This window comes from Oncorhynchus kisutch, unplaced genomic scaffold, assembly GCF_002021735.2.
Source record: "Oncorhynchus kisutch isolate 150728-3 unplaced genomic scaffold, Okis_V2 Okis07a-Okis12b_hom, whole genome shotgun sequence".
NCBI classification, from domain to species: Eukaryota; Metazoa; Chordata; class Actinopteri; order Salmoniformes; family Salmonidae; genus Oncorhynchus; species Oncorhynchus kisutch.
In genome coordinates this window covers 2,935,348-2,949,737 of record NW_022261984.1, presented here as the reverse complement: position 1 = coordinate 2,949,737, position 14,390 = coordinate 2,935,348, and the positions used below count along the sequence as shown (strand labels likewise).

The 14,390-nt window shown below is 43.5% G+C and overlaps 2 protein-coding genes across 6 annotated transcripts in view; both read left to right on the top strand.

Moving 5' to 3' along the window:
• Positions 1-6,235, top strand: part of LOC109877699 (zinc finger and SCAN domain-containing protein 2-like) — a 22,176-nt gene extending 15,941 nt beyond the window's left edge. For 3 of the 5 annotated variants that reach the window (XM_031815085.1, XM_031815087.1, XM_020469904.2), the window contains one exon: positions 2,441-2,890. In XM_031815085.1, coding sequence (XP_031670945.1) covers positions 2,441-2,566 — 126 coding nt within the window. In that variant the 3' untranslated portion in view covers positions 2,567-2,890. Of the gene's footprint in view, positions 1-2,440; positions 2,891-5,151 lie in introns of those variants that run through there. The other 2 variants (XM_020469905.2, XM_031815086.1) reach the window with 2 other exon arrangements.
• LOC109877697 (zinc finger protein 219) lies at positions 6,126-14,390 on the top strand. Its single transcript, XM_031815088.1, has 5 exons — positions 6,126-6,665; positions 8,201-8,337; positions 8,699-8,911; positions 12,547-12,607; positions 12,711-14,390. Exons 1-5 carry the CDS (start codon positions 6,371-6,373, stop codon positions 13,898-13,900), a joined length of 1,896 nt encoding a protein of 631 aa, XP_031670948.1. The 5' UTR covers positions 6,126-6,370; the 3' UTR covers positions 13,901-14,390.

Genomic DNA, 14,390 nt, shown 5'->3' with positions numbered 1-14,390 from the left:
ATCAGACCAAAGGACAGATTTCCATCCGTCTAATGTCCATTGCTCATGTTTCTCATCCAAACAAGAGTCTTCTTATTATTGGTGTCCTTTAGTAGTGGTTTCTTTGCAGCAATTTGACCATGAAGGACTGATTCACGCAGTCTCCTCTGAACAGTTGATGTTGAGATGTGTCTGTTACTTGAATTCTGTGAAGCATTTATTTGGGCTGCAATTTCTGAGGCTGGTAACTCTAATGAACTTATCCTCTGCAGCAGAGGTAACTCCGGGTCTTCCTTTCCTGTGGCGTTCCTCTTGAGAGACAGTTTCATCATAGCGCTTGATGGTTTTTCCACTGCACTTGAAGAAACTTTAAAAGTTCTTGAAATTTTCCGAATTCACTGACTTTCATCTGTAATGGACTGTTGTTTCTCTTTGCTTATTTGAGCTGTTCTTGCCATAATATGAACTTGGTATTTTACTAAATAGGGCTATCTCCTGTATACCACCCCTACCTTGTCACTACACAAGTGATTGGCTCAAACGCATTAAGAAGGAAAGAAATTCCACCAAATAATTTAACAAAACACACCTGTTAATTGAAATGCATTCCAGGTGACTACCTCATGAAGCTGGTTGAAAGAATGTCAAGCATGTGCAAAGCTGTCATCAAGGCAAAGGGTGGCTACTTTGAAGAATCTCACATATAAAATATATTTTGAATTGTTTAACACTTTTTTGGTTACTACATGATTCCATATGTGTTATTTCATAGTTTTGATGTCTTCACTATTATTCTACAATGTAGAAAATAGAACAAATAAAGAAAAACCCTGTCATTTTGTTTTTATTTATTTAACTAGGCAAGTCAGTTAAGAACACATTTTACCCCTAACCCAGACAACACTGGGCTAATTGTGCGCCGCCCTATGGGACTCCCAATCACGTCCGGTTGTGATACAGCCTGGAATCAAACCAGAGTCTGTAAGGATGTGTCTAGCACTGAGATGCAGTGCCTTAGACCTCTGCGCCACTCAGGATTCCCCATCGGGAATGAGTAGGTGTGTCCAAACTTTTGACTGGTACTGTATGTAAATAAATTACTTCTGTTTTATTTGTATACATTTGTGAAAATGTCTCTTTGTCATTATGGAGTTGTGTGTGTAGATTGAGGAGAAAAAGAGCTTGTCATCCGTTTTAGAGTAAGGCTGTAACGAAACAAAATGTGGAAAAGGGGAAGACTTTCCCAATCCACTGTATGTCTTCAGGATGTTATCCCAGGTCTCTTTATGTTTTATAATACACCACGTGGTTCATATTTACATTATTTGCATACACTTCAACCTTCTCTTATCCACTGTATGTCTTCAGGATGTTATCCCAGGTCTCTTATGTTTTATAATACACCACGTGGTTCATATTTACATTATCTGCATACACTTCAACCTTCTCTTCTTGCCCAGGGACCCCCTCCCAGGCAACCGATCATATGTTAGCCAAAAAAATGACATCTTGAATGATAATGGCAAGGAGAAATAGTAAACTTTTTATTTTATTTTTATGAATAGTTTTTGTAGATTCAGTATTTTGACATACCCACATTTTATAATTTGAGGAAGTTTAAACTCTAACATGGCCCACTGGCTAGAAAGTTAACTCCAAACACATTTTTGCTAAGTGCAGCTATTTAGCTGATTTAAACAAAGGTTAGCCATGTGTTGGTAAAAATATATGTTCAAGTAAAGAATTTACTAGCAGTCAGTGGCACTTGCCACACTGGTAGCCTATTCACAGGTGCTTTTTCAAAGCCTATGTCAGACAGTGTAATTGGCTCCAGTGAGTGTAATTTACCCAATATTAGGAAATGTGTTGACATCTTTAGAAATAAAATATTATCTCTTCTAATTCAAAATGTGTTTATTCTGTTTTTGCTAATGATATTCATAAACATTGTAAATACACTTTTCTCCACTTTTTACATGTATGTATATATATATCTATATTTTTTTTTGCAGACCCCCCTGCAGTTTTTGTTGATAAATTCCTATAATATAATCATTAAATAATATTCTCACATTGACCCTAAATATACAGAGGAGAAAAAAGGCAACATGTAAAGTATTGGTCCCATGTTTCATGAACTGAAATAAAAGATCCCAGAAATTGTTCCATATGCTCAAAAAGCTTCTCTCTCAAATGTTGTGTACGAATGTTTACATCCCTGTTAATGAGCATTTCTCTTTTGCCAAGATAATCCTGACAGGTGTGACATATCAAGAAGCTGATTATACAGCATGATCATTACACAATTAAAAAAAATGTTGATGGCAATGCACAGAGATACCGTGACGAGATCCTGAGACACACCTCCATCACCTCGTCTTTCAGCATGATAATGCACGGCCCCATGTCACAAGGATCTGTATACAATTCCTGAAAGCTGAAAATGTCTGTTCTTCCGTAGCCTGCATACTCACAAGCATGTTTGGGATGGATCGACATGTACGACAGCGTGTTCCTGTTCCCTCCAATATCTAGCAACTTGAAGAGGAATGGGACAACATTCCACAGGCCACAATCAACAGCCTGATCAACTCTATGTGAATGAAATGTCACACCAGATACTGACTGGTTTTCTGATCAACGCCTCTACATATTTTTTAAGGTACAGTGTCTGTAACCAACAGGTGCATATCCATAGATTAGGGCCAAATGAATTGTTTTTAATTGAATGATTTCCTTATATGAACTGTAACTCAATTGTTGCATGTTGCGTTTTCTTTTTGTTCAGTGTATACTGTATTCAAATCAAATTGTATTTTTCACATGCGCCGAATACAACAGTTGTAGACTTTACCGTGATATACAATGCTTTTATTCAGAGTGATTTAATAAATGACTATCTGAACTAAAAGACTAGTTCCCCATAGTACTCATTTTGTCATCATGAAATGCTTTGAGAGGCTAGTTAAGGATCATATCACCTCCACCTTACCTGACACCCTAGACCCACCTCAATTTGCATACCGCCCCAATAGATCCACAGACAATGCAATCGCCAAAGTCATCGCACTGCACACTACCCTATGTAGGAATGTTCTTCATTGACTAGTTCAGCCTTCAACACCATAGTACCCTCCAAGCTCATCATTAAGCGCGAGGCCCTGGGCCTGAACACCCTTCCCTGTGCAACTGGGACCTGGACTTCCTGAGGTAGGAAACAACACCTCCACTACGCTGATCCTCAACACAGAGGCCCCACAAGGGTGTGTGCACAGCCCCCTCCTGTACTCCCTGTTCACCCATGACTGCGTGGCCACGCACACATCGAAAGTCAATATTCAAATTTGCAGACGACACAACAGTAGTAGGCCTGATTACCAACAATGACGAGACACCCTACAGGAAGGAGGTGAGGCCCTTGCGGAGTGGTGCCAGGAAAATAACCTTCTACTCAACGTCAACAAAACATGGACTTCAGGAGACAGCAGAGGGAGCACGCCCCTATCCACATTGACGGGACCGCAGTGGAGGAGGTGAAAAGTTCCTCCGGAGTACACATCACTGACATCTGAAATGGTCCACTTACACAGACAGTGTAGTGAAGAAGGCACAACAGCGCCTCTTAAACCTCAGGAGGCTGAAGAAATTTGGCTTGGCACCTGGAACCCTCAAACTTTGACAGATGCACAATAGAAAGCATCCTGTCGGGCTGTATCACCGCCAGGTACTGCATCGCCCGCAACCGCAGGGCTCTCCAGAGGGTGGTGCGGTCTGCCCAATGCATCACTAGGGGCACACAGCCTGCCCTCCAGGACACCTACAGCACCTGATGTCACAGAAAGGCCAAAAATATCAAGGGCATCAACCACCCGAGGCACTGCCTGTTCACCCCGCTATCATCCAGAAGGCAAGGTCAGTACAGGTGCATCAAAGCTGGGAACGAGAGACCGAAAAACAGCTTCTATCTCAAGTCCATCAGACTGTTAAATAGCCATCACTAGCCAACTACCACCCGGTTACTCAACCCTGCACCTTAGAGGCTACATGTACATAGACATGGAATCACTGGTCACTTTATTAAAGTGACTAGTGTTTCATTATTAATGTTTACATACTGCATATGTATATAATGTATTCTACTGTATTTTAGTCAATGCCACTCCAACATTGTTCGTCCTAATATTCCTTAATTCCATTATTTTACTTTTAGATTTGTGTGTATTGTTGTGAATTGTTAGATACTACTGAACTGTTGAAGCTAGGAACACAAGCATTTCATTACACCCGCAATAACATCTGCTAAATATGTGTATGTGACCAATAAAATTAGATTGTATTTACAGTTAGTGCATTCATCTTAAGATAGCTAGGTCGGACAACCACATATCACAGACAAAGTAAGTACATTTAAAAAATGTTTTAGCGATCAGAGTCAGGGCTAGTAGGAGGGAAAAAGTGAAGAGCGAGTGGAATTTCTCGAGTAAGAAATGTTGCATCCCTCCAGTAGAGTTCCAGACACTTGTAGAATCTATGTCGAGGTGCATTGAAGCTGTTCTGGCAGCTTCTGGTGGCCAACACCCTATTAAGAAACTTTGTTGGTGTTTCCTTTATTTTGACAGTTACCTGTATATTCTCACATTGCGTCCAAATTAAATCAGGGAGTTGGAAGGAAAGGACATTTTCCTATTAAAAGTACAGGGAATTACCGCAGACCAATATTAGTTTTAAATGTTTTGAGGACAGAGAAGCTTCAGATTTTCTTTGTCCATGAGTTGAGTCAGTAAAGGAGCAACTTCATTCAATCCATTTGATCAATAATGTAGCCTAGTCACTTTTACCCCTACCCACAAGTACATACTATAAAGTATTACCTCAACAACCTCGAACCCAGGAACATTGAATCGGTACTGGTACTCCTTGTATACAGCCTCGTTATTGTTTTAATTGTGTTACTATTTACTTTTTTATTTTGCAAATATTTATATTTTACTGTACTGTTGGGAACGGGCTCTTAAGTCAGCATTTCACCGTAAGATCTACACCTGTTGTATTTGGAGCATGTAACCAATACAATTTGATTTAGTAATAGCTGAGTTATAATACACCTGTATTTGTTTGGAGAGTTTTGTAGAGCTCATGCCTGTCGACTTAATTACTCCCTCCTCTTTTCAGGCCAAATCTACAGTCAAAAAGGAGGACACAGAGGGGGAATAGAGTCTGGACAGACAGAGAAGTGTCCCCCTGACGCTCAAAACACAGAGTGAGGGAGAACTGTAGGATCCAGGTCCAAATTGCTAGATTTCAATGGACTGTCCACCCGAAACCGCTTTTTCATCCCCAAGGGTTACTCTCTACCAGGTTCCCTAAAGAGGGAAGCCAGCCCCCTTCCCGAATTTCAACAGGCTCCACTTCTTCATCAAAATGTATAGAAAAGCAGCTGCAACAGCTGACGTCAGCCAAGAGGCAGCTCCGGTGCAGCCACTGCACCAAGCGCTTCTCCCACAGCCACCAGCTGAAGATGCATGAGAGAGTCCACACCGGAGAGAAACCATTTCACTGTGTCTACTGTGGGAAGTCCTTCACCCAGTCTGGCCACATGAAGAAGCACCACCTCGTCCACACTGGCGGAAGGCCACATGACGTTGGGTTGCCCTGAGTGTTCCAGGGTGAAGTTTCCCCAAGGCACAGATCTAGGATATGCTTCCTCTCTCCCAATCCGAACCTTGACTGGTTGTGGAAAATAAAATTAAAACTGACCTAAGATCAGCATCTAGGGGCAAATTCACACATCTCCACTTGGCGTAATGATAGGCACGTGGTGTGAAAAAACTCCTGGCCCTGGTCGTAAGGGAAAAAGCTCCACACTTCTGGGGTTTTCATATAAAAACTGGGTCCATGTGTTAACAGTTTGGAAGGTTTCCACATTAAACACGACCCTCTGTGTGTAGTGGTTGAGTTTCAGTTCAACTGGCTTGATGCTTGGTCCAGAGTGGACTGTTAATGTATATTATTAAAGGTGAAGATTTTAAACATCCTTATGAATTTGTATTGGTGCAGTGATGATCCAAAGTACAGTAATACATTTAAAAAATAATGAAAATGTATGAAATGTTTACACGAAATAGCATGTTTCTTTCGTATGTACATTGTTGTAGCACTCCTATACGGTAGGTGGCGGTGTTAAACTTTAAATTATACAGCCCAGCATATGATTATATTATTGTGACGAGGAAAATAAAGCTAGCTACAATCAAAAGCTATCTGTCGATGTTTAGCTTCTGATATGATTGTATTTGTTTTACTAGATTGCTAGATAACTATATATCGTCATAATATAGAAAACATAAAGACTGTTATCATATTGAAAAGGGGTCAAAAGCGTCGGGGGACAATGTCGGGTTCCGTGGTCGAGTTCCAGGCGCAGATAGCCTCAATCATGGAGGTGCTAGCCAACGCGGCTGTAGCCGAAATATGCAAAGTTGTTGACGATGGTTATGCGGTTGTACACATGGAGATGTCCCAAAGCCACAAGGAGAATGAATTTCTCCGGAGGAACATGAAATTAATGGAACTTCAGATCGCGAGGTTTCGGGCTGAGAGAAAGTTTTCAGAGGGGTCCGTCCACAATCGCTTCCATGGAATACGCCTCCTAAACAGACACAACCATCGAGAGACGGCAACGACAGGTTGGTGGTGGTGATGATGAATTTGACAGTGCACATAGACTAAATTACATGAATCTTCAATTTGACCCCATCCATCAATTGTGTTTTACAAAGTTCAAAGCAAGCATAATACATCCATGATTTATGTCATGTCAAAACATTTAGGGCCCAGCTGTATTATTGACATTCCATATATGACGTATCATGCTTACTTTGTACTGTCAGTACAGCTAGGGTCCCTCTAGCTCTATATACACATTACACACGTCATGAACGTATTATGCTTGCCATGTTCTTTGTAAAAATACCATTGATGGATGGTGGCGCATAGAAAATGGTAATAATTTGTTAAACTGTCATACACTATATATATAAAGGTATGTGGACACTCCTTCAAATTATTGGATTCGGCAATTTCAGCCACACTGTTGCTGACAGGTGTATAAAATCGAGCACACAGCCATGCAATCTCCATAGACAAACATTTGTAGTAGAATGGCCCGTACCGGGGAGCTTGGTGACTTCCAATGTGGTACCTCCATAGGATACCACCTTGGCAACAAGTACATTTGTCAAATTTCTGCACTGCCAGAGCTGCACCGGTCAACTGTAGGTGCTGTTATTGTGAAGTGGAAACGTGTAGGAGTAACAACGGCTCAGCCGTGAAGTGGTAGGCCACACAAGGTCAAAGAACGGGAACACAGAGTGCTGAAGCGCATAAAAAATGGTCTGTCCTCGGTTGCAACACTCACTGCTGAGTTCCAAACTGCCTCTGGACAATACATCAGCATAAAACTGTTAGTCGGGAGCTTCATGAAATGGGTTTACATGGCCCGAGCAGCCGCACACAAGCCTAAGATCACCATGTGCAATACCAAGCATTGGCTGGAGTGGTGTTAAGCTTGTTGCCATTAGACTCTGAAGCAGAGTGATGAAACACTCTTCACCATCTAGCAGTCCCGCGGGCGAATCTGGATTTGGCGGATGCCAGGAGACGCTACCTGCCCCAATGCATAGTGCCAACTGTAAAGTTTGGTGGGGGAGGAATAGTGGTCTGGGACTGGTTTTGGCGTGGCCCCTTAGTTACAGTGAAGGGAACTCAACACTTAAGCATACAATTACATTCCAGACAATTCTGTGCTTCCAACTTTCTGGCAAAAGTTTTGGGAAGGCCCTTTCCTGTTTCAGCATGACAATTCCCCCATGCACAAAGAGAAGTCCATACAGAAATGGTTTGTTGAGATCTGTGTGGAAGAACTTGACTGGCCTGCACAGAGCCCTGACCTCAACCCCATTGAACACCTTTGGGATGAATTGGAACGCCGACTGCGGGCCAGGCCTAAATGCCTGAAATCAGTGCCCGACTTAAAGCAAGTCCCCGCAGCAATGTTCCAACATCCAGTGGAAAGCTTCCCCAGAAGAGTGGAGGATGTTATAGCAGCAAAGGGGGTACCAACTCCATATTAATGCACATGATTTTTTTATGAGAGTTTTGACGAGCAGGTGTCCACATTCTTTTGGCCATGTAGTTCTAATTATTATTATTTTATTTCCAGGACCTACTTGGCAAAGCAGAAACAGACTTTCCAACAGGAGTTTTGGGAACAGCAGCATACCAAGAGACAGACAGCCCATAGACGTGGACCAAGACGATGTCTCTCCATCAAAGCATATGGCTGCTACAAGTGATGAGGTAAGTTCCAATTTTAATAGGCGATTTTAGACTGTCACAGACTTATGTCTGTTTTAGTCTCGGACACCACTGTATAGACGTGTATAGACGTGTATGTCAGCACATTATAACCAGAGATGTTTGCAGTTAGTAAAGTAATACTCTCTATACTTTCAATGCATTTTTGCACAAACAGCTTGTAAACGCTCACGTAAAATACAAAAGGTGGAGTTTACCCTCCACTACACCACTGATTAGAACACAATAACAACAAGACAACTACTATGAATTTCACTATATCCCATGTCATGCCCATATCTCTATTCAGTAGATAGTGTATGCTCTATCTCACTCACTCATCTCTTCCACTTAACCCCATTAGCAGTCAGCAGAGACAGAGGAAGGGGAAACAGACCTGCTGATCATCAAGGTGGAAGGAGAAGCAGATGACCAGGACTCTAGGATCAGCCACCCAGCTAGAACAGTGGAGGGCAGCAGAGAACTAACCACCCAACCGGCTGCAGCCACCACAGAGGACCCTGCCATCCTGTCCAGTGGCCCCAGAGGCAACAACAGCATCCACACTGCTATGGAGGTCAGTGGATCTGACCTCATCTTCCTTCAATCAGAAACAGGGAATGTGAACCAGGGACCAGAGCAGTTTACAGGACTTGAACCCAGAGCAGAGAGGCAGAGTCTGGACACTAAGTGTGACATGAACGGGGACCTCAATTTCTTAAGAGGTTCTTTAAACCAGGTGTGGAGAGAGGTAGTAGGGACTGATGGTGGTGGCTCTGCTGCTCACACTAAAGTAATGGACCTAGGGAGTGGCTCAGTGGGCCTAGAAACACAGACTAGCTCAGACATAGAAATGAGAAGTGTAGGGTTAGAAAACCACAGGTTTTCCCCCAAGTCATTCCATTCTTCATCAGAACATGTGATAGTGATTGACTCTGTATCCAGTGGGCAGCAGGTAGATAGAGATTTAGAGTGTGGTCAGGTGGGTACAGCTACTACACCAGATGACAATGGGACTAGAAATAAGCAGGGAGTGGGAGTGTTTAACAGAAACACACCAATGATTCACATCGAATCGATGAGAGACAACATGACGCAATTGGTTTCACCCGGCTTTCGGTCCTCAGAGATAAATACAGACATGCATCTTGACACAGGAAATGTAGGTGAGGCCAACAAAGCTAGTTGGAGTTTGTTGACAAGCCTCCATAGACACTCTGAAATACCAGGAAGAGGAGCTCAACAACCAGTTCATACCTCACTTCCTGTTGGAATTTTAGACCAAGCACCACAATTTAATCTCACTTGATTAATCTCACCACACACGGTAGACTATGCACCGTAGAACAACCGTACAGTTGCCCGAACTGCCATAATAAGTTCGTCCATGAGAGCGGCTTGCGGCAGCACGCTGTTGTCTACACCAGGAAGCGGGGGTTCGAAAGTACCTTGTGTGAGAAGAGCTTTGTGTGCGCCAGGCAGCTACAAATGCACCTGAACGTCCACACTGGGGAGAAGCCCTTCAGTTGTGCACATTGCGGACGCAGGTTCTCCCACTCCGGCAATCTGAAAAGACATCAGAAGCTTCATCATTGAGAACTGACACAGAAGCAAGAGATTCCTATTGAAAAAAGCTAGCAATATCATGAGTTCAAACGTTGTCATATGTTTGCCTTAGTCTATGTATTGCATGTAAAAAATTTTTTAGCATTTGTTACATTTTAGTAATTTAGCAGACACTCTTATCCAGAGCGACTTACAGGAGCAATTAGGGTTAAGTGCCTTGTTCAAGGGCACGTCGACAGATTTTTCACCTAGTCGGCTCTTGCAGAGCGCTACAAATTTGCAAAACGTATGACATGTTACGAATTACAATTTGTGTTGGCTAACGTTAGCTAGGTGATTAGATAGCTGGGCTAAGGTTATGTGTTAGTTTAAAGGGTTATGGTTAGGGGAAGGGTTAGCTAAAATGCAAAGTAGCTAAAGTTGTCCATAATGAGATTTGAACACTCAACCTTTTGGTTGCTAGACTTCTGCGTTGTTCACCCACCCATCCACGCCGACCAACCACACTCCTTTCATTTTTGCCTTAAGTAACCTCTCTTATGTAACTACACCAAACGTAACATATATTCATTTGAGGGTCACAGATTTAGATGTACTATGTTACATCTAGTCTATGAGACAAGGCTGGTTTACAATACAATGTGGTTCATGTTTACATTATCGGCATAAACTGTTAAGTTTTCTTAGTTCCTTGGCTCCTTCAAGGCCAACAGCTTCACTCACATTCACTTTTAAGGTTGATAGTGGTTGTTTTCTCATAAGAATACTGCGTGCCTCACAACATAGCAGATCCTGCATTTGTACTGTGAGAGTGAAAAACTGTCCTTTTGTACCAATTTGTTCATTAAAGCCTATAATTCCCTCAATAAATAATATTTTTTTAAGAATTATGGTGCTTCTTATTTATTACATTTTTTTACCCACTTTTTCTACCCGATTTTGTGATATCCAATTGCGATCTTGTCTCATCGCTGCAACTCCCTAACGGGCTCAGGAGAGGCGAAAGTCGAGTCATGCGTCCTCCCAAACCAATGTGTCTGAGGAAACACCGAAGTCAGCCTGCAGGCGCCAGGCCCGCCACACAAGGAGTCGCTAGAGCGCAATGAGCCAAATAAAGCCCCCCAGCCAGACCCTCCTCTAACTCGGGCGGCGCTAGGCCGATTGTGCGCCGCCCTGTGACTCCCGGACACGGACGGTTATGACACAGCCTGGGATCGAACCCGGGTCTTTAGTGATGCCTCAAGCACTGTGAAAGCAGTGCCTTAGACCGCTGTGTCACTCAGGAGGCCCCTCATGGTGCGTCTTGACCGTAAATACAGTTTATTAGGTACACCCATCTAGTACTAGGTCGGACCCCCCTGTAGCCACGAAGGGATGCACCTGGTCAGCAAAAATGTTCAGATACGCTGTGGTGTTCAAACGTTGCTCAATTGGTATATTCCTGTGCCAGGAAAACATTACACCACCTCCACCAGCCTGTACCGTTGACACCAGGCAAGATGGGGCCATTGACTCATGCTTCTTGTGCAAAATCCTGACTGCCATCAGCATGACGCAACAGGAACCAGGATTCGTCGGACCAGTGCTAGCCAACGTGGCTGTAGCCGAAATCTGCAAAGATGTTGACGATGGCTATGCTGTTGTACCACTCCTCAATTGTCCAGCGTTGGTGATGGCGTGCTCACTGGAGCCGCTTCTGCTTGTTTTTAGTTAATAGGAGTGGAACCCGGTGTGGTCGTCTGCTGCAATAACCCATCCGACGAGTTGTGCGTTCTGAGATGCCGTTCTGCACACCACTGTTGTTCCTCGCCGTTATTTGTCTGTCTGTGGCCCGCCTGTTAGCTTGCATTATTCTAGCCATTCTCCTTCGACCTCTCTCATCAACAAGTTGTTTTCGTCCACTGGACTGCCGCTGACCGGATGTTTTGTTTGTCGTACCATTCATGGTAAATCCAAGATTCACGGTTGTGCGTGAAAATCCCTGGAGGCCGGACGTTTCTGAGATACTGGAACCGCGCACCCGGCACTGACAATCATACCATGCTCAACGTTTCTTAGGTCGCTTGTTTTACCCATTCTAGCGTTCAATCAAACAGTAACTGAATGCTTTGATGCCTGTTTGCCTGCTTTATATAGCAAGCCAGGGCCACCAGACTCACTGTCTGTAGGAGCGAACCATTTTCGTGACGGGGGTGGTGTACCTAATAAACTCACATTGACCCTAAAATATATATTCTCACATTGACCCTAAATACATATTCTCACTTTGACCCTAAATATATATTCTCACGTTGACCCTACATATGTATTCTCACATTGACCCAACATATATATTCTCACATTGACCCTACATAGTGTATTCTCACATTGCTTACGAATGAAATCAGTCAGTTGGCAGCAAATTATGTTTTCCTTTCAAAAGTACAGGAAATTAGTGCAGTCCCAATTTTAGTTTCAAAAGTTTTGAGGACAGATAAGCTTCAGATTTTCTGTGTCCATGAGTTGAGTCAGTAAATTAACAACTTAATTCAAGCCATTAGATCAATATTATAGCCTAGTAATATCTGAGTTATAATAGACCTGCATTTGTTTGAGAGCTTTGTAGAGCTCATGTCTGTCTACTTAATTCATCCCTCCTCTTTTCAGGCCAAATCAACTGTGGAAGGGGAGCCATGGAAGAAAGAAGAGGGTCTGAGGGAGATGCCAGGTAATGATTTATGGATTGCTGTAATGAAAAATGACATACTGATTGACAACCTCATTGTTTTATTTGACTGCATATGACCATCATGCTTTTGTTGTCTCTTCAGGTACTGATAGTGGCCACAGAATGACAGACCCAAACACACCGACCTCTCTAGACACGGACCAAAAAGAGCTCACTGAGCAGCTCAGAACCAAACACAGCATAGTAACTGTCAACAGATCAGACAATGTTTTCAAGTCAGACCCCGAGCCTGAGAGCCTGAGCCAGGTGTTCCAACTCACAGGTCCAGGGCCTGTTGCTAAACAGCAGCACAGCCTAAACCGCGAGAGAACAACCGATCTGCCTGTAAACTCCCGTAAGCGAAGAGGCAGTGATACAGCGAATGATCGGCCGTCTTGTTCTAGTTATGTTGCCGAGACAGTCTCAGGAAGCCCCTCGCCTCTCAAAAAGGTGAACCCCATTCCCCCACTTCCTCAGATGGTGAGGGGGGAACACGAGAATTCCCAGGGCAGTTCAGAGGTCAAGTCTGAGGTCATAGTTATTGACCCCCTCCATGTTGACGAGGGGGAAGATGGGGATGGCACGCCCTCATCCTGGAGACAAGGTGACATCATGGAACCCAGGCGTCATCAAGGAGGACATAGTGAAGCAGATGCCATGCTTCTTGGAGGACATTCGAGTAACACTTATCATCTTCATCATCCTCACCCAGGTGTCCAGCCAGCAGCGAGACAGAACTCATCTGACAATCACTTCTACACCATCGGCTTGGACGGCGCATTCAACAACCGCCTCGGCACCTTTCAGAACCCCGCAACCACCGCCACTGCTCCATTGGACGAGGGAACCGGGGAGCTGCAGTACCCCACCTGGGTGGATTTTCCTGGGAGCGCCCCCGACACCCACCTGGGCGACGGGACTGGGACTCATCAGGACAGAGCGGAGAGGGAGAAGTCATACAGGTGCACCTTCTGTGGGAGGGAGTACCCTCACCTGTGCCAGCTCAAGATGCACCAGAGGGTTCACACGGGGGAGAAACCATACGAGTGCACCCTGTGTGGGAAGCAGTTCAGCCAGCTGTGCGGCCTGAAGCGGCACCAGAGAGTACACACAGGGGAGAAACCTTTCAGATGCGCTCAATGCGGGAAACAGTTCTCTCATTCCAGCAACCTGAAAGTGCATCAGAGTGTCCATACAGGGGAAAAACGTTTCCACTGCACCCAGTGTGGGAAGAACTTCTCCTTTCTGAGCAATCTGATAAGACACCAGGCAGTTCACGCAAGGAAATTATAGGTTGTATTGATTTGTTGTGTTGATTTAGGATTGTGTTTTCTGAATTGATTGGAAATTGAATGAGGTGTGTGATTGCTCTGGCTAAATGCTGCAACTCTGAATTTTTCGACTTGTTAGTTATACACGTGTTCAACCAGTTAGCAAGTCAGAGGTTTCCCAGTTCCGACAAGCACCTACAGGCTGCATTAAAGGTCGTTACCTGTTCTTTGTATTCACTATTATTTTGTATTCTGGAGCAATTTGTAAAACATTTTTATTTTTAAGAATGACTCAATGTTTGCTGCAGATGGTTATATTAGTTCAACATACAGTAAGTATCATGTTGTCTATAATGTTAAACTTTTTATTATACAACTTCCTACAGTATTTGTGTAGTTGAAAATAATCAGGCCAGAATAAGATTGTCACAAGGAACATGCTTGTGTTAAAGTTAACGTTTTTTGTGATGTTTTGAGAAATAAACCAACTCATGGGAAATGAGATTAACATA

Bases quoted from the DNA above. Each gene is read 5' to 3' on its own strand.
- LOC109877697 (XM_031815088.1), top strand. From the start codon at position 6,371: ATGTCGGGTTCCGTGGTCGAGTTCCAGGCGCAGATAGCCTCAATCATG. The intron at 6,666-8,200 runs GTTGGTGGTGGT...TTTTATTTCCAG, and splicing joins TCGAGAGACGGCAACGACAG to GACCTACTTGGCAAAGCAGA. The intron at 8,338-8,698 runs GTAAGTTCCAAT...TAACCCCATTAG, and splicing joins TGGCTGCTACAAGTGATGAG to CAGTCAGCAGAGACAGAGGA.